General features: G+C 37.2%; 2 protein-coding genes across 2 annotated transcripts; both read right to left on the bottom strand.

Moving 5' to 3' along the window:
- Nucleotides 1-1,582: 1,582 nt before the first annotated feature.
- LOC127649207 (G protein pathway suppressor 2-like) lies at nt 1,583-13,007 on the bottom strand. Its single transcript, XM_052134213.1, has 11 exons — nt 12,861-13,007; nt 12,617-12,734; nt 12,268-12,377; nt 8,391-8,503; nt 7,358-7,437; nt 7,169-7,248; nt 6,645-6,819; nt 4,391-4,474; nt 4,109-4,185; nt 3,611-3,706; nt 1,583-1,730 (listed from the first exon to the last, which is right to left on the bottom strand). The coding sequence occupies exons 2-11, from the start codon at nt 12,708-12,710 to the stop codon at nt 1,644-1,646; spliced, it is 996 nt and encodes a 331-aa protein (XP_051990173.1). The 5' UTR covers nt 12,711-12,734; nt 12,861-13,007; the 3' UTR covers nt 1,583-1,643.
- A 2,120-nt stretch (nt 13,008-15,127) lies between these two features.
- On the bottom strand, nt 15,128-16,595 carry LOC127648813 (histone H2A.V-like). The gene is made up of 5 exons (XM_052133589.1): nt 16,524-16,595; nt 16,155-16,232; nt 15,861-15,974; nt 15,652-15,781; nt 15,128-15,566 (listed from the first exon to the last, which is right to left on the bottom strand). The coding sequence occupies exons 1-5, from the start codon at nt 16,524-16,526 to the stop codon at nt 15,505-15,507; spliced, it is 387 nt and encodes a 128-aa protein (XP_051989549.1). The 5' UTR covers nt 16,527-16,595; the 3' UTR covers nt 15,128-15,504.
- Nucleotides 16,596-20,061: the final 3,466 nt, after the last annotated feature.

The following is a 20,061-nucleotide window of genomic DNA, read 5'->3' as shown; positions in this document are numbered from 1 at the left end:
TTTTTTTTTTTTTTAAGAAAAAGGCACCTCATTACTTCGCTAATATGAGTGTTGCTTTTGATTTGGAGAGGGTACCATTTGTTAATTTTTTTTAAAGTTTAGGATAACTGCCCCTTTTTCATTCTACGCTATCCTAAATCACAACAGTAAATAGCTATAAGAGGTCTATTGTGGTTAATTTCATTTATGAGCAACCTTAGTGTGAAGGGAAGGGAAACATACTTCAGTGCAGATTCTGCTGTGAAGGAAAAACAAAGGCCATGACATGAATAATAAGATGACAAAGTGTTATGCTCACCTTCCCTTTTATCTTCCGGTAGTTTAAAGCTAAATAAATCTTAGACAAGGGTGACAAAAATCACACAAGCAGGTGTGTATGTATGGATACAGGAAGACTTAGCATTTTATCACCCCTCTCTCCACTACAAAAAGATGAGAGTAGAAATGGATTGATCAGAGAAGCCAGCATCATAGTTTTATCAAAATGTCACAAATATACTGTTAGATGGAAGGTGGTGCCATAAGCTTTAGATCTCTTGATGAAATGCCTGCAGTGTACTCAAATCTCGGCCTGAAATGACCTATAGTGGTTTGTTTAATGCTTACTGTTCACACTTGAAGGAAACAAGGGAATGTGTGTATTCCTTTGGGAATACACCAGTATTCATTGAAAGTTGGGTGAAATTTTGAAAGAAATCAAATAAAACGTTTATCATCCCCTTATAAAATCAATTGTGTCAACTGCAGGCCATCATTACATGTTTGTTAAAGACTGACATGAACATCACTCTTGACTTGACTGGGAGTCATGTTACATTTTTATTTGTCGCAAGACTGTAAGGAGAAAAATACAACAACAGAAATTTGTATTCTAGCAAGACAACCCAACCCAATATTAAAAAGAGCACATATAAATTATGTCTGTTTCAGTGATTAATTTAGGCTCTTTGTAGTCATTGGTGATGTAATAATATATGTAACCACAATGGCATGGTTGCTGGCAAGAGAAACTGCATTAAAAAACAACTAAAATTATTTGAGAGGATTCTTACTGGGGGAAAAAACAAGAAAAGAAAAAAACATACAGGATACAGACTGGTAATGCAGGACAAGTCTAACTGATCTAGCAGTTGCTCAACTGCATTACAACAGAATACACGGACATAGTCTGTTCTTGTTAACGGGATAGTTCACCTAAAAAACACTTCATATTTGTAAAAACACATGAATAACAGCCTCAGTCACCATTCATTTTCATTGTATGAAAAAAAGTGCATGCAATCAAAATAAAAGTGAATGGTGACATTTTTTTTTTTAAGCTTAAGGATCTTGCTGGGAAATTCCAATTGATTCCACTATTTATTCTATAATTGCAGTCCACAATTTCTTTTATATGTTTTTTGCTAATTTTTCCTTTTTTTGAAATAAGGAGCATCTTGTGTGCAACAGCATTTTTATGTAGTGGCTCAGTAGCATAAAATACATAATTTAAAAATGTTTTTAGAGATGGCATTTGAGAGGCACTTGATAATATTTTCTATAGATTGAACTGTGTAGAAATCCTTTTAATGTTAATGAACCACAGACATTTATTACATGGGACATTTGTTACTGGCACCTTGTAATAGTCATAATTTTTGTTGTTAATGTGGTTTGCCATGGTGATAGAATCTTTGTCCAGCCTGAGCGTGAGAGAGGAAGGCGTGTTGAGATGCTGGCTGAGGTGAACTCTGGAACGGAGCCCAAGACAGAAAAAAAATAAAAAATAATGTCATATATTGTACAAAACTTCTCCATTGAGACTACCAAATCTACATTTGAAGTCACAAGTTTATTACTTTATTTTAAAGCATGTGAAATGTCAGAATAATAGTAGAGAGAATTATTTATTTCAGCTTTTATTTCTTCGCTTTTATCACATTCCCAGTGGGTCAGTTTACATACACTTTGTTAGTATTTGGGTCAAACGTTTTGGGTAGCCTTCCACAAGCTTCTCAAAATAAGTTGATGGAATTTTGGCCCATTCCATCAAACAGAACTGGTGTAACGGAGTCAAGTTTGTAGGCCTCCTTGCTTGCACACGCTTTTTCAGTTCTGCCAACATATTTTCGATCGGATTGTGATCAGGCCTTTGTGATAGCCACTCAAACACCTTGACTTTGTTTGTCCTTAAGCCATTTTGCCAAAACATTGGAGGTATGCTTGGGGCCATTTGGAAGACCCATTTGTGATCGAGCTTCAACTTCCTGGCTGATGTCTTGAGATGTTGCTGCAATATATCCACATAATTTTCCTTAACTATTCCGTCCTGCAGCAAAGCACCCCACAACATGATGCTGCCACCCCCGTGCTGCACGGTTGGGATGGTGTTCTTTGGCTTGCAAGCCTCACACTTTTTCCTCCAAACATAACAATGGTTATTATGGCCAAACAGTTACATTTTTGTTTCATCAGACCAGAGGACATTTCTCCAAAAAGTAATATCTTTGTCCCCATGTACACTTGCAAACTGTAGTCATGGTGGTTTTGGAGCAATGGCTTCTTCCTTGCCGAGCAGCCTTTCAGTTTATGTCGATATAGGACTTGTACTGTGGATATAGCTTGTTTTCGACCTGTTTCCTCCAGCAATTTCACAAGGTCCTTCTGGGATTGATTTGCACTTTTCACACCAAACTACGTTCATTTCTAGTAGACAGAATGCGTTTCCTTTCTGTGCGGTATGATGGCTGCGTGGTCCGATGTTGTTTATACTTGCGTTCTATTGTTTGTAGAGATGAACATGGTAACTCTAGGCATTTGGAAATTGCTACCAAGAATAAACCAGACTTGTAGAGGTCAACAATTTTATTTCTGAGGTCTTGGCTTATTTCTTTTGATTATCCCATGATGTCAAGCAAAGAGGCACTGAGTTTGAAGGTAGGCCTTAAAATACATCCACAAGTATACCTCCAATTCAGTACACCACCTATCAGAAGCTAATTGGCCAATTGTCTAAAGGCTTGACGTCATTTCCTGGAGTTTTCAAAGCTGCTTAAAGGCACAGTTTACTTGGTGTATGTAAACTTCTGACCCACTGAAATTGTGATATAGTAAATTACAAGTGAAACAACCTGTCTGTAATTACTTGTGTCATACACAATGTAGATGTCCTAAACGACTTGCCAAAATGATAGTTTGCTAATATTAAATCTATGGAGTGGTTAAAAGTTTTAATGAGTTCTAATAACTTCAACCTAAGTTTATGTAAACTTCTGACTTCAACTGTACATCAATAAAAAATAAAAAAATTATCCTCTCCAAATCAACCCATGCATGTGGCTTTAGTTAAAGCCACTATCAGTTATCATTTAAACCTGTGCCGTTTCCCCCAGCATCTGTGTTTATGTAAAGTAATATGGGCTGACAATTTGTAATTTAACATATGTCTACATCTACTGTGGCATATAACTGAACAGAGCAAGATTGCTTGCAATTGAAATGTCAGAACTGACAGTTATTTATAAAAGTATACTTAAAACAGCTGGAATCAAGAGAAAGAGTCAATTCAAACCAATCCACGTTAAAGATCTTTAAACTAGTTACAAGGCTCAGTGCAGGTTAGGGAGCTCACCTTTGCTGTAGGGATCTGAACAGCCATGGACTGGTTGGGCAGCAGTCCAGCTGCACTTACATGTAAAGCCTGAGGATGCATGGATCTAAGAGCAGCCTAACAAAGACGTCGCAAAAACAAGGATTACCAATTCAGACACATCTACAGCAATTTAGAACTGCATAACTAAAATGCATTAAAACAGGGGGGGGATACTAGGCTTATACCCACTCATTCTACTTCTTCTGGTGGGACAGAGCAGAAATATTCAGTACAGCTGTTATGCAGAATCTTAATGAGATATCCTAACAACATTTAGCATGTAAGGCTGATCAGTCTACCAAACAAGAAGCGGGAGAATTTGAGTGCTGAAAAATGTATCATTTTGTAATTGGATCAAGACTCTGCATTAAAATCGAATTGTGGTTTGCCTAAAAAACAAATATTTCTGAAAGTAGAAGAACAGTTTATGATGGCAACTGCCCACTGTTTACCAAATGAGTCCTTCGGAGTACTTACGGAGTCAGTGAAGCCAGACTGCTGATTAGCATGTTCAAGCTGCTTCTGAAGGGAGAGACTTGCACTAGGTATGAATCCTGTAAAGATTAAATGAGTAATGAATCAGCAAGGCCAATACAGTGTTAATTTATGCTTTGGGTACTTTTGCTATTGACGCATTAATTAGCAGAACACGATCTATGCATAAAAATGGCAGAGGTAAACAAAGCAAAATATTTTCTGTAAGAGCCACATCAAGATCAATACACTGAATGTTATGAAAGTCACATAAGGACGTCTCACCAGGCTGGGAGGAGAAATGGCTCTGGACAGCATAACCCTGAGGCTGGTGGGGCAAGAACGACATGCTCTGGAATGGTGATGTCCCTACATAGAGACAAGAAAACTTCAATTATTATTGTTACCTTAGAAGGCAACTCACCAGTTCAAATTCTATTTTAGTGTACATTTAACTTTATTCTGATGAGAAATCCCCAAATGGGTTATTTACTGTTAATACACATTTTTAAATGTTTGTATACAGTATATATACACCGATTAGCCATAATATTAAAACCACCTGCCTAATATTGTGTAGGTGCCCCTTGTGCTGCCAAAACAGCACCAATCCACATCTCAGAATATCATTATGAGATGATATTCTTGTCAACAAAATTATACAGAGCTGTTATCTGAGTTACTGTAGACTTTGTCAATTCGAACCAGTCTGGCCATTCTCTGTTGACCCCTCTCATCAACATGGCATTTCCATCCGCAGAACTGCGCTCACTGCACGTTTTGTTTTTGGCACCATTCGGAGTAAATTCTAGTAGTGCATGAAAATCCCAGGAGATCAGCAGTTACAGAAATACTCAAACTAGCCCATCTAGCATCAACAATCATGCCACGGTCCAAATCACTGAGATTATTTGTTTCCCCATTCTGATGGTTGATGTGAACATTAACTGAAGCTCCTAACCCCTATCTGCATGATTTTATGCACTGCAGCCACAAGACTGTCTGATTAGATAGTCACATGGATGATTGTTGGTGCCAGACGGGCTGGTTTGGGTATTTCTGTAACTGCTGATCTCCTGGGATTTTCACACACAACAATCTCAAATTTACTCCAAATGGTTCCAAAAACAAAAAACATTCAGTGAGCTTCAGTTCTGCGGATGGAAATGCCTTGTTGATGAGAGGGGTCAACAGAGAATGGCCAGACTGGTTCGAACTGACAAAGTCTATAGTAACTCAGATGTACCACTCTGTACAATTGTGGTGAGAAGAATTTAATCTCAGAATACTATTCTGAGATGCGGGTTGGCAATGTTTTGGCGGCACGAGGGGGACCTACACAATATTAGGCAGGTTGTTTTAATGTAGCTGATATATAAAGAAGACCGCTTCTTCCATGGAGAGTCGGAGGGCTCCGGGGGAAAAGTGGCAAATTAATTTACCGGTATACGTTTCATCGTTTGATAAATCACACATTAACTGACCCTTTGCTAAGCCCCGCTTAAAAAGTGTTTCTGACCAATCCATTTTTATCAACTGTTGCTGTCCGCCATTTCTCTGACGAGCGCTTGCTTTTTCCAATGAGAGTCTACGAGAGTGTTGTAGTTTTAAGCAGTTTCATAGAAATTATAAAAAAGAATGTTGTTGCTGGATCACTTGTAATAGTGACACAAAGTGCCTAGAGAGGATAAAAGCAATCATTTTTATTTATTTTTAAAATCTTTGTTTAAATTCTGAGAAGAGCATGTTATGGATTAAAACAAGTCATTACCAAATAAACATGAGTAACATCAGCAAGGACACCAACATTTGCTCCATGGTAAATTAAAGCTGATAACTTGACGTTATTTAATTTATGCATTTTTTCAGGTCTTAGTAAAGGCTATAGTAAATAAACAGTTCACAGCATCACAGTGAGTGTGCTAGGAGATAGTTCTGTTCACTTTAATGTTATCAATTGTTTTATCACCATCAAATGATGCTTTTCTTTTTCAGTTGCCTGTAATAATTGTTTGCCTCAATTCAGATTCAGAGTCTCCATAGTTTTAAATCAAATTACTGTAATTTATCAATTTCTTTCACAAAACATATCAAAGAAACATGCTTTAAAATGTCATTCTGAACTCCAGCCCACGTAAGAATATTTTTAATTGCAATCTCCCATTCATTCCAATGGGAAGCCCTGCAAAGCTTGTCAGAGCAAGCAATGGTAACTAAGGGGGCAGAGCTCAGCGAAGGGTCATTCTGCATGTTCTGCAGCTTTCCGTTTTGTTTTTTCCCCCAGACTGGCCGAAAACCTAATGGGAAAATAATTTCATAGAGCATAAGTTGGGAAGAACTGTCTTCGAATACTAAATCCACATTATGTTCAATTAGAAATGAAGTTGGTAGCAGAAACTGACTCTGTTTGCATTAAAAAATAAAAACATGTGTTTATTGTTTTGTTTTTAAAAAGGTAAAAAAAAAAAAATTCTGTTTCCAGAGGGACTCCACAGATCAGTGATTATCATAACAAAAGTGCATTTAGGGTTTATGATACCTCTGATCTGATTGGTGCCTGCAAAGCTGATGGGCACAGTAACAGCAGGTCCATAAGAGGAGTGGTGCTGGGCCTGGGTGACTGCATATGGCTCATGGACCGCAGAACTTCCTGAGAACTGGCCATACTCAGACGAGCCAGGAGGAAAACCTGGCTGGCTGGAGAAGTGATGGCCCTAAAAGACAACACTTTGTCAATAAATATAACCTTTAACATAGTTATTGTCAAAACTGTGTTTCTTTTTTTATTCATTATTTTATAGGTTCACACATTCTTATTGACAAATTCAAATGTTAGATGGGACACTATACCAAATACATAAACAAAGAACTTCCAAAGACAACCTATAAACATTTCTTAAAGAATCTGTAGGGTCCATTATAAAAATCAGGGGAAAGTTAAGTCTATCTTTGTAAAACGTAATTCAGCTATATACTTTGTCATTTATTTGGCATCACTGCTGCTAAAATACACTTTAGCATGTATTCTTATTTGCACAAGATTCAGAGCATAAATTGACTTACAGGAATCAAAGGTGTCTGGAACAACTGTTTACTGCGCTCCCCTAAAAGAGCACTAGCTCTACTGTGACTCACTGGACTGCCTTCAAAACATAAAACATGAACATTAAAAGTATTACTAAAAAGTAATTAATTTATGGAATCTACTATTATTTGGAATCAATACAGTTTTGCAACCTTTCAAAGTTTTACCTTGTATGCTGAGCAGACGCTGTCCTGAATGCATAGGTAAGGTGGACTGGTAACTTGATGATGGCAATGCCGTAATGTCACTTTAAACAATTTAATAATAAAGGGATAGTTAGAGAATATGTAACAAGTCAAAAGAGATTACTTTGCATGAACATTTGACTATTATTAAAAATAGATTGTGTAATGTAGACAATATCTAATAAATAGTAATTATATTTCAATGAAGTGGTGCAAATTTTTTGTCCATATCTATTATGTTATTCAAAACTAGATAAAAAAAAATGCAATTAACTCAAAACAATTACAGTGATGGTCAAAAAGAGAAAATATGGTATGAGGAGTGCAAAATAATCTTTTATCTTAAAAAATAGGTGAAACAATTTTGTTTTAAAATATTATTAATATTTGAAAAACATTTGTCCACCAAATAAAAGCTAGGTGGTGTAATTGCCACATAGATTGCCATGTTAATTGTACACTTATGTGACAAAAAAAACAGAGAGGACCCCTTAGACCCTCAAGACTAAAGTGTCAGGGCCCTGTGTGATTTTGACATTTTTATGAAAAGGCACATTTTGTTCATATTGAATAACCCAGAGGGGCAAAAACTATATTCTACACTCAATAATTAATTATATTTGTAAAAATTAAAATTTTTACTTCTATTTGACTTTTATTTTATTTTTATTTTTTAAGAAATGAATGATTAAGCTGTGCACACATGTATTAAAATGTGTAAGGATTTTTTTTTAAATACTTTTTACTAGATGGTTACAATACATGAAATTGCAATAAATATTATTCGAAAATTTAGGAAACCAACATGGACACAAAGATGATAGTTCTATGAACTTAACAAGTGTATTATAACTAGATATTTAAAAAGACATTTATCATCTCGGACAACCTATTTTGTCAATGACCGATCTAGAAAGAAAAATGCAATGTCAAATGAAAAGTGCATAGTTGAGATCTCAGCCAGCAACACAGCAAATCAATTTCATTTTTACAATTTGCCCCTCATGTCACTTACCTTTGCTCTTTTCTTCGTCGCCTTTCCTCCTCATGAAGGACTTTTTTAAGCTGTAAGAAGAGCTGATGTTTCTCCTCTTGCAAATCTTGCAATTTCCCTCCCATTTTTTTAACCTTACAAACAATAGATAGAGGAATAAATATTATGAAATGGGAAACAAATGCATGGGAACACATCAAGTGTTGTCAACATCAGACACACATTCCTGTTCTGGTGGTTATTCATTTAAAATGCTTTAAATTGTATTGTTTAACATAAATGAATAAATTAAAAGGGATCATGACATGAGCAATCAGAAGGTTGCCGGTTCAAACCCCACCATTATGCCCTTGAGCAACAACTCCAGGTTGTTCCGGGGGGTATTGTCCCTGCAATAATTGCACTGTAAGTCGCTTTGGATAAAAGCGTCTGCCAAATGCATAAATGTAAATGTAAATGTAAATATGAGGTCATAGTACTATAAAAACATACTGCAAGTTTCAGAACTAAAAACTTCCTCCTAACTGCAATAAGAGCATTTGTTGAAACAAAGCTGCCTAAATAACTCGTTCTCTACTTCCTCCATATAGCCACATCGGTTACGGCATACTGTGTGATGTTGCCTGATGTGCACCTCTTCAAAAATGTGACTGTGCATTGCGTCGACGCAGACCCCGACAGCTGTGATTGGTCTACTTTAAACAGAGACCATCCTCCAGGATGATATTAAGAATGTCTGAGGTAGCGTCGCATTTTATCCAAGATTATTTTAATATCTCTGCATTAAATCACATTGTATTTGGACCCGTGACCATTAAAGAAATTGTCTCAATTGGGAGCATCTGCTGTTTTTTTTTAATTCTGTTTGTGTTTCACAAAGTTACAAGCGAAACATGAAAAAATATATGTTTACAGCTTATAAACTCTTAAAGCTTTTTTCTCCGGGCTAAAGATTTGTCAGCAAATTAAAAAGCATCTGGTAAGAGATGGTTATACTGCATATGTGCATTGTAAAGTCTTAACGACAACAATTTTGTGTTATTCAGGTGAGTAGTTATTAATCAAATTGACAATTTCTTTCTCAGCATGGAACATCAAATGTATGACAAAATATATTTGTATTAATATTTAAGCGACTCTAGAGCAAGTGTACAATAATTTCTTAATTTTCTGCATGCATTGCATGCCACATGCATAATAAATAATATGTAACTACATTTCACATACTTTGAACTCATTTTTAACGCTACAATAATATATGTTTGAATCCAGAAATGACATTCATTTCATTGCTTTTGTTCATTTATGAAACATATTGTTAGCATTTTGGCTGTGTACTCACAAAACGACGCAGACACACCAACGCAGAACTATACACCGATCAGCCACAACATTAAAACCACCAGCCTAATATTGTGTAGGTCCCCCTCGTGCTACCAAAACAGCTCTGACCCATCAAGTCATGGACTCCACAAGACCTCTGAAGGTGTCCTGTGGTATCTGGCACCAAGATGTTAGCAGCAGATCCTTTAAGTCCTGTAAGTTGCGAGGTTGGGCCTCCATGGATCAGACTTGTTGGTCCAGCACATCCCATATAGATGCTCAATCGGAATGAGATCTGGGGAATTTGGAGGCCAAGTCAACACATTGAACTATTTGTATAACCATTCCTGAACAATTTTTACAGTATGGCAGGGTGTATTATCCTGCTGAAAGAGGCCACCGCCATTAGGGAATACCGTTGACATGAAGGGGTGTACGTGGTCTACGACAATCTTTAGGTAGGTGGCACGTGTCAAAGTAACAACCACATGAATGCCAGGACCCAAGATTTCCCACCAGTACATTGCCCAGAGCATCACACTACCTCCGCCGGCCTGCCTTCTTCCGATAGTGCATCTGCCATCTTTTCACTAGGTAAACGATGCGATTCATTAGACCAGGTCAGCATGGGTACTCTGACCGGTCTGCAGCAACATAGCTCCATACAAAGCAAGCTGCGTAACTCTGTGTGTTCTGACACCTTTCTGACACCTGGCTAGCCTTAAGTTTTTCAGCAATTTGTGCTACTGTAACTCTTCTTTGGGATCAGACAAGATGGGCTAGCCTTCCCTCCCACGTGCATCAATGAGCCTTGTATGCCCATGACCCTGTTGCTGGTTCACCGGCTGTCCTTTCTTGGACCACTTCTGGTAGGTACTAACCGGTGCATATGGGAAACACCCCACAAGACCTGCCGTTTTGGAGATGCTCTGACCCAGTCGTCGAGCCATCACAATTTGGCCCTGGTCAAAGTCGCTCAGATCCTTACGCTAGCCCATTTTTCCAACAAATGAAATTCAAGAACTGACTGTTCACTTGCTGCCTAATATACCCCACCCTTTGACAGGTGCCACTGTAACAAGATAATCAATGTTATTCACTTCACCTGTCAGTGGTTTTAATGTTGTGGCTGATCAGTGCCCACTACGCAGAGCCATTGAAAGAGAGTTGCGACACTCCCATAGACTTCCATTGAAATAGAATACGGAAGTAACGCGTATCATGGGCTGACCAATAGTTCAAAACATTGTACAGTTCCAACGTGCATCCACATTCATTTTCAGTGTTTCCGAAGCACACTCGCTGGTAAGTTCATGAAATGAACGTCATATTCATGAATTTTTTTCATATTCAAAGCATTAGAGGACTTCTTCTCAATTTAGTCAATAGTGGTATTTTATGTAGCCAGGTTTAGTTAAAGTTTATCTTAAGATAACAGATTGTTAGATTCTAAAAGCAGTTAGCTCTTGGTTGTCATCAAGCTCTGCAGAAGCCTGATTATGACCCATTCGTTTGAATCAGGTGTGTTGGAAGAGGGAAACGTATAAAACATGCATGGCAGGGGGTACTCGATAACCAGGTTTGAAGACCACTGACCTAGTACTACAAATAACAGGAGTGGAAGACCATGGGTGGGGGAACAACCTTTACCCTCTCACTGGACATATTTTATAATAAAATGTTTTATTGAATGCAATTGGTTGCCTTGTATATTCCGTACCATTGACCAAACTCCTTTCTTGGCTTAAATTGAACAGTTGCTGGTGTGATTGATATTTCGATTAGATTTAACTTTGTCATTGCATAGAGTACTTTAAATACAAGTATCGTCAACGTAGTAAATTGTAATGTGGCCTAATTAATAAAAGAACGTGTTTAAGAAGTCCAATTTACTTAAACACTCTAACATTAAATGTTAAGTAAAATAATAGTCCTCAGTAGGCTACAGTAAGGTAGCTAGCCATTTCTAGCTCTGCTTCACAATACTGCTGCCTAGTGTTATATGGTAATATAGTATAAATAAATGTAAATAATTATAATAAAGTAGCAGACATATAAATGATACAACACACCAGTAACCAATGGACATTGTGTGTTGATATACAAAAAAATTGCTGTAAATCTAGTTGGTGCTACTATCTGTCCCGCAGAAAACCATTCAAACTGGTTGACAGTGCGGATTTGATTGTAAATATTGAGAGCTACATGAACCACGTGATCGAATGTCAGCGAGATCAAAGAGTGTTGCAACTTTTTCAATGTCTCTGGCAGAGCCTATGCCATAGGTTTGACGTAGAAGTATAAATCAGCCTTTACTCTCAAGTCTTAAAGGAGAAGCAGCACCAAAAGCATTTCTGAGAGAGGGTCAGAATGAGGGTGGAAAATTATCATGTAAAGTTTTTTGGGGGGGTTTGCACAAAAAACATTCACTAACATAATAAGTGAACCTCAATGAATACATTAATATTATTACAAAATAAATAAATTAATAAAAAAAAGGCATGTCATGACCCCTTTAAATCATTGTGAATTGACAGTCCACTGCGTAGTAGTGCAGATCTACCAATCCACCCACCTGCTCTTTGGTCTCTTCCAACGACATTCTTTCCTCCATTTCTTTAGTTCGTTTCCTCTCCTCCTCTTCTTTCATTTTCTGTTCCATCATTTTATCCACTTCTTCCTCTTCTAAAATATGACAGAGAGAATACACAAACAAGCAATATTTCATCGTATTATTATTACTCAATTGAGACAGTTACTGTGTGGGTAATTGTGATCAGTCCTCCGGTGTGCCGTTAAGATCAGTTCAAAGAGAACATAAAAGCTTGATTTCTTTTATTAACTGGCACAAAAGGAGTAGTTTGCTGATTGTTTCGCTCTGGATTGTTTCGCTCTGGATTGCGCGCGCGCGCACGCACACGCACCTTGTCTTTTCCTCTCTCTCTCCTTCATGATGTGTTTATGCAGGGCTCTGGCCATTGCATTGGACAGCTTTGGTCTCTCCAGCAGAGCGGGCATCGTGACGGGCAGTGGTGGAGCCAGCTGAGGACACACGCACATACCTTACTACACACACATTTTCTTTCTTTTATGTAAACACACCGAGCGCTTCAGCTAAAACTGAGATATAAACATGCAATATCTTCCTGTAGAGATACATTAGCTTACGTTCGCTTTGCTGTATGGTATTCACAGTCCTTTCCTCTTTATATCGAAGAAATCTCTCTCCACTATATAAAAATTCACCAGTGATGTTGATAAGCGATGATATTTGTGCTGAGCCTCTGGAGAGTTTTATAATTCACATCCGGTTTGAAAGGCAATATGAAAAGTTTCGGTTCCGGTTCAAACGTTAATAATCAGAAGTCACGTGGAACAGCCATTAAGATGAATTCAACTTTAAATTCGTCAAATCTTACCGTACACACACGAAGAAGAAAAAAAATGATAATGCATAAAGAACCGTTTTACGGCCCAACGTTTTGAGAAATAAATCATAACAGACCTGTGACGTCGAGGTCTGCGTGTGTATAATACACTGTCCTCTAGTGTTTATTCTCTGGTACTTGAACTCAAGTAGCACATGTCATGAAGGTACCTGTCATATTTCTCACCAAAGATTCTTTATCTGGAATAACGGCAATATTTTGTAGAGGAATAAATCTTTTTCACAATTGGTTTAGGAATGGGTTGTTATTTAGTGAGTCAGTTATTAAAAAATGAAGGGAATTTATTTTAGTTTGCAGACTTTATCTCAAAATATCTATTACATTAAAATAATTCAGTGTGGTTAAAAAGGCTATACCTGCTGGGCTGGGTATATGTCTACACTCTATCCTACCAAGCAATGTTTACAAAAATGTAAAAGTGATATTGAATTAAAATGCTCTTTCTGCGAAAGTCCATATGTTTTAGTCCTGCCAAGATCCACAGTGTTTCTGGAAAGATGTTGAGGGATTCATTGCTGATAATATTTTTAAAACTTTTCTCTTATCCTATAAGTATGTGGTATTAGGATACTGTTTTAAGGACCATTGCTCAAAGGATGCTGGTTTCATTATACCTTTTATTTTGTAAATTTAATGTCCATAAATGTAAATTCACAAATGGTAAACCCAATTTTACAGTGCTTAAGGAGATTAAAATGTGCATAGATGTAATGTCAAAATCAAAAATTACTAAGCAATTTAAACAACTGCAATTTATAGATATGTACCCTCTGGGGTGAGGAATCACTTATGTATCGCTCCCCGGGGGATTTTTATTAAAATAATAATGATAAAAATAATGTTCTAGTTTTACATTTAATGGTTTTAATTATTAGTAGTTTAGCAACTTGATTCATTCTCCGGTGTTAGGGCTTCATGATAATGTTAATGCATGAGTCAGTAGGGGCTAGACTAAACGCACATTCAACCGGACGGCTGCAATGCAGATACAACGGGAGATATTTTTAGAGATTGAAAGAAACTTTTAAAGAAACTAGGTTTTTAAATATAATTGTATCACATTACCACATTCTCCGCCCAGTTTATCAAAATGAAAAGTTTATGGTGAAATAATTATGAGAAACCATTAAAAGCATAAGATTACATGTTTACTGATAGTGACACCTGGTGGCCAAGGTTGGTACCGCATTCCTTATTTTGAAGAGAGAAATAAAAAGGTTTGAAGAGAAAAAAACATTTTGAAGAGAGATTTTTTTTTGAAGAGAACATGTTACATTAAGATAATGTTTTTTTTAAAGAACTTAAGACTTCACTCGTTTTTTTGCACCTTGTTCAGGGCTTCTGTAATGTTTAGCACACGGTGTAACATATGTAGCCTTGTTAACATGAGCATTTGCTAAAACATAGGTGGAGTGTCCTTCCACACGACCTAGTTGATACCTCTAAAATAACACCAATATTCTAATACTGTAAATGTAACCCTGACAACTATTACTTTATCTACATCCGTACACTTGATTTATTTTTTTTTATTTAAATTGGAATCAGAAGGATGCTAGTTCGAACCCCACAGCCCCCACCATTGTGTGCTTGAGCAAGGCACTTAACTCCAGGTTGCTCAGGGTGTATTGTCCCTGTAATAAGCTCACTTTAAGTCACTTTGGATAAAAGCCAAATTAAGGCAAGTTAATTAATGATGTCTGCCTTTGTGCTATTTGAAGATTGGACCAACAGAAATGAGATATTCTGAAATAAAATACAGACATGCATTAAGGCGAGTAAATTGAGAATTTTCTTTGGAGAAAATTCCTTTTAAAAGCGCAATATGGAACCCAACAATATATAAAAAATTTTTTAAAAAAAGTGTTCAGTTTTTCTGTGACAATTCTGATATTTTCACATTCTCCTCATGATCCTTTGATGTAATAGTAATTTATTACATTAGTCTGTACTATGTGTTGCACAACAATAGAAAGATTTATTTTCTATACTTAAGCTGGCATTATTCACATTTAATGAAACTACATGATGAATAATGAAATTCAATACAATGAAATTAAGCAAATTAAGATTCCACCAGACCACCCAGCATGGCACTTTTAGCTTTATTGAAATAAAATTCTGAAACTTCACAAGTTTAAAAGCCAAATGCCACGTTACAAATTAAAAGGGTACACGAAGACCAAGCCAAATATCATAAAATAAAAAGGCTTCTCTGAAGCCATGTTTGAAAAAAATACCCCAGAATTGAGTAAATGCAAAGCTGGACAATATAAAGTGTTAAAATTCTAGTATTCTACAGGGCAAACAAAACGCATTCAAACAGTTCCATGTCCGAAGATAGATAACATACAAATTTCAGTTTACACAGTCTTCTGTTGTCCCTTCTTCCCAATTAGAGACTTGTGAATGTGGGGGATAACACCTAAAAGAAAAAGAGATATGGTTAACTTATCATAAATGGAGACACCAATTTGAAAAACTTGGTTTTGAAGTCAAAGCAAACTTACCACCACCAGCAATAGTCGCCTTAATGAGGGAGTCCAGCTCTTCATCACCTCTGATGGCAAGCTGCAAGTGACGTGGGGTGATTCTCTTCACCTTCAAATCTTTAGATGCGTTACCTGCCAGCTCAAGTACCTTCATGTAAAAGCAGACGAGTTAGTCACACGTGGTAGATCTTTCTGCCTAGCGCTGTCTCTCGGAAGAATATACTCACCTCAGCAGTCAAATACTCCAGAATAGCAGCGCTGTACACTGCGGCAGTGGCTCCGACACGCCCGTGACTTGTAGTCCTTGTTTTCAAGTGTCTGTGAATACGACCCACTGGAAACTGAAATTACAACCAGATTTAACAGTTAACAAAAAACTAGCAAAGTTAAAAAATATTCACCAAGACTGTCAAAAAGTCAAATAACGCACTCAAAACACTGACGCTAAAGTTAAGTTTTCAGTAGAGACAATTTAAACTAAATAAAGCTCAATAGTCTTTGTTGATTGCCTCGGGTCTGACCTGCAGTCCAGCCCTCTGTGAGCGCGAAATAGCCTTCGCTTTCGCCTTCCCGGAGTCTTTTCCTGCTTTTCCTCCAGCCTGAATACAAAAGAACCACATTAATACATCAGTGCTTTAAGTGGAACGTGTATAACCACTGCAGACGATCTTACAAACATAACTACTTTTATGCAAGTCAGTTTAAATGAAGAATTTGTTGGTTCTCGTGTTTACACGACGCTAGTTAGCACAGGCGCTACTGCTAACTAGCCGAACAATATTATGCAACTAAGACCACCATAATGATTTTAAATACAGTTTTGAGAAGTTAGAAACATATCCAAACAACATATGTTACAAAGGAGGCGCGAAACAAAGACATTTCCTTACCATTTCGTGTGTGACGGACGGTAATACCAGCTACAAACACCGTTTCTGACCAAATACAAACTGAGTTACGCGCCTTCAGTGTGCTAAATATAACCCGCTTCACATCCGGGACATTGTGCTTGAAAAAGACCAATCAGCTCGTGTACAGTTTTGCTTGGCGTATGTATCAACCAATGAAATTAAGAGTCTTGCAACTCTCCCATGAAATGGGCGTGGCTTTGGACGGCATCTATTGCCGGGTGCTGTAGTTTTCAAAACAGCGCGTGGCGTTTCATTCGGTTTCATTTATTTATTTCTATATATTTATTCTAGTTATATATCTTAGTCTAAGATAGTTGTTCATTAATGCCTCTAATCAAAATACCACCTACAAATAGTGTACGTTTTTCTATACTGGACAGTCGAATTTCTTTGGATGGATGGGGAAAATGTCATAGTTTCGTCTTAATCTGTAAAATAATTACATATATGTGAACATTTTATTTTTTTCATTGCACACTTTTGTGTATTTCTCTGCACACCTCTAACTGCCTTTTCAGTAATAAATAGCCTACATATGCAGGAATATCCTATCATGCCTTTTAATGTTTACCTTGTCCACCATTTAATTATACAAGCACTGTATTATATATTCAAGTGTGAATTTATCAGCATGAAGCATGCATTTCTGTTCCAATGACAAGCTGACCAAATCTTGATGATGGTGCCTTGTGTTGGGGATTTTAATTAATTAAATTATAATTTTAATGTCTGCTGCATTCTTTAAACACATCCCACTCCTTGATTACAAAATCCTTGAGATGGTGGGCGAGGTACGGAAACAATGGCTGGCTCAGTGGTCCATCTTGAGGGTGTGAATAACCTAGGTGGAGTTGTGAGACTGTTTTGGACAAGGTAGTTGGTGAATCTTTGTATTTAAATTCGCTTTAAGGCATTAGTGTTGTCTACTAAATATTTAGCAAAATGAATCAGGTTACCTTGTCTAACTGATAACATTTTTTTTTAGACCTTTGTTGGCAAACTGTTGTTCCAGTTTATACCAGCAACAAATGTATTTGTTGAATTTTTTTATTTATTTAAATTTGAACTATTATCTGGCCCACAGAAGTGGTTAATCTAACTGCTTTAGTGAGCTGCTTTTTCTGCCTTTTCCCCAGCTATACAAAATATTTCAGCATTGCAAAATCCTCCTTAAACCATATTGGCATGGTTATATATTCTGACAAAACATTTTTTGTGGCAGACCAGAAACTTATGTACAATTCCATAGGGTCCATTAGTTAGTCTATATCGTTGCATGCATTGTTAAATTACACTAAATCTTTTACATATAAGTGGTCTTTTTTAAGTGTCCAAATGTACACCAATAGTGCTTCAGTGTTGTAGTTTCTTTTTATATTTCACCATTGCTTTATCAGAATTTTGACCAGCATTGCTCGGGGTAAAGCTCAGTATGCCTTTTCTTATTGTACAGCAACAATGATCTAATGCATTTCCATCTCTAGTTAGTCAGGTAATCATGTATTTATATTCAGTACCTCTTTGGATAAGCTTAGTTGAAGTGGTTGTTTCCAGCTGTGTAATTTAGCTGGCCATCTAAATGTATTTGCATGACAGACGACTCTGGAAGTTTAAAATGTTAATTTGTAAAGAAAAATGTAGCCTATTTCAACCATCAACATTATATTTTGAAGTGGGTAAAATTGTATTAAATCACATGGACACAGGTTGGTCCAGTCAGCATATTCTCTGGATGTATCGAGAAAGGAATACAGCCATTAGCTAAATAAATGTGTGGGGACGCAAGTGTGGGGCACTTCGTTTTTTTTTAATCCATAAATAAAATAATAATGTCCACAAGATGGCTGTATGTTGTCATTTATGTGGATTTAGTGCTGAAATCAAACCAGGCTCAGCTGTAGTTGTACAGGGTGGGGGTGGTTACTGTGGTGAGCCAAGCAGCCAAGCACATGATTGGGTGTGCTGACTTGGGTGCATTTTTGTCAAAATGGCTGAACCTTAAGTTGGCAGATGCATGCCAGGATTTGTCTGTTGGCTCTGTCCTGAAGACCATTTGTGTTTTAACTCATTAAAATGTGGTTATTTTGTTCTGGGACCTGTTAACCTGTTGTTCATAGCCAAATTTAACATAGAATAACATGAAATGTGTCGGGATCCTATTTCTGCACTTGTAAGACAAGATCTTTTTTTCAATGTGATGTGACTTAGCACACCACATTACCACCTGAGAATGCACTTCAATACTTGGTCAAGCGATAGTCATCAAAATGTCACCAAATGGATCAGAAAATTTCACCACAAAAGAAGAATGGCTCTAGTCAAAAACAGGAATAGTCACAGTCTCCTTACAACTTAGCTTTCTGCAGAGTAGAGACACACACGGTTTTAGGAGAGAGAAACTTGAGACCTTGATCCTACATTTCACATACATGTGCTTGTAATTCATCATCCACTTCAGATTGCTCTGACCCATTTCTACTTCTGCCTCTTCAGCAAAATCACAAACACCACACATGACCCAAGGAAATGATTAGACAAATGCCCACTAAAGCTGATGCCACACTAGCTGATTTTTCCAGTGATTTTCAGGTGTGAGCTTCATTTACATAATTGTGGGCCAGTAGGTGAGATGGAGCACAGGTGGTTAATCACTTGACCATTGGGACTCCCTGTCGAGTTGATGGCTTAAAAAACTGAAAAAGCACATCAGGCTTGATTGAAAAATATCTTTCTTTTGGCTGAGGAGGGGTCTTATGTTCTCTTCAAGTGACAAGTGATCTTCTTCTGAAGAACTGACAAAACGTAAAGCTGATAAGAATGTTTTCATCTGTGATAGCACTCAGCTGCATATCATTATGAACACTGATTGTAATCCATGGTGATTCTGTCACCAAATGTTTTCCTGCATATTTTTCCTACACTAACATCAGAAAGTGGAGCCACAACACAATTATTTTACTCACTAAAAGCTGCATATGGACATATGTGTTCTTCAGCCAGCCTCAAGGGGATAAATGCATGATCACACTCTTTCACAAGGTAAAGTTACTCCATGATTCACTTCCTAAGTGCGTTTTCACACCTGACTGGCTCGTTTAGAGGATTTGTTTCAGAACCTGTTGCATTTTCTCCCATTGTTCAGTTTGTAGAGGCATATGAACATGGCAATCACACTCACACCAAAGCAATCGGTCTGTGACCACCTGGATATAGCCTTTTGGCGGCTATATTAGATATAGGTCAATCTTCACAATAACTTCCAATTTTTGGAGAGTGGCAGAACAGACACAGGTAGGATGTGTCAGCAACTTTTTGACAGATGAAAACATGGCTTCACTCTTTATGTGTGTGGGCACAGGTGCGAGAGGTAGAGGCCTCCGTGACAATGAGAACAGGTACTTTCAGTGCAGAAATGATGCAAAACAACTAAAGACAGATATAAATAACCTCAACAGAAATTTTGCAGTTTTTGTCCATTTTAAAATATAACCATGTAAAAGCTAACTGAAGCATGAAA

This window comes from Xyrauchen texanus, chromosome 1 (genome assembly GCF_025860055.1).
Source record: "Xyrauchen texanus isolate HMW12.3.18 chromosome 1, RBS_HiC_50CHRs, whole genome shotgun sequence".
Classification (NCBI taxonomy): Eukaryota; Metazoa; Chordata; class Actinopteri; order Cypriniformes; family Catostomidae; genus Xyrauchen; species Xyrauchen texanus.
This window is presented reverse-complemented; position numbering and strand designations above follow the sequence as displayed.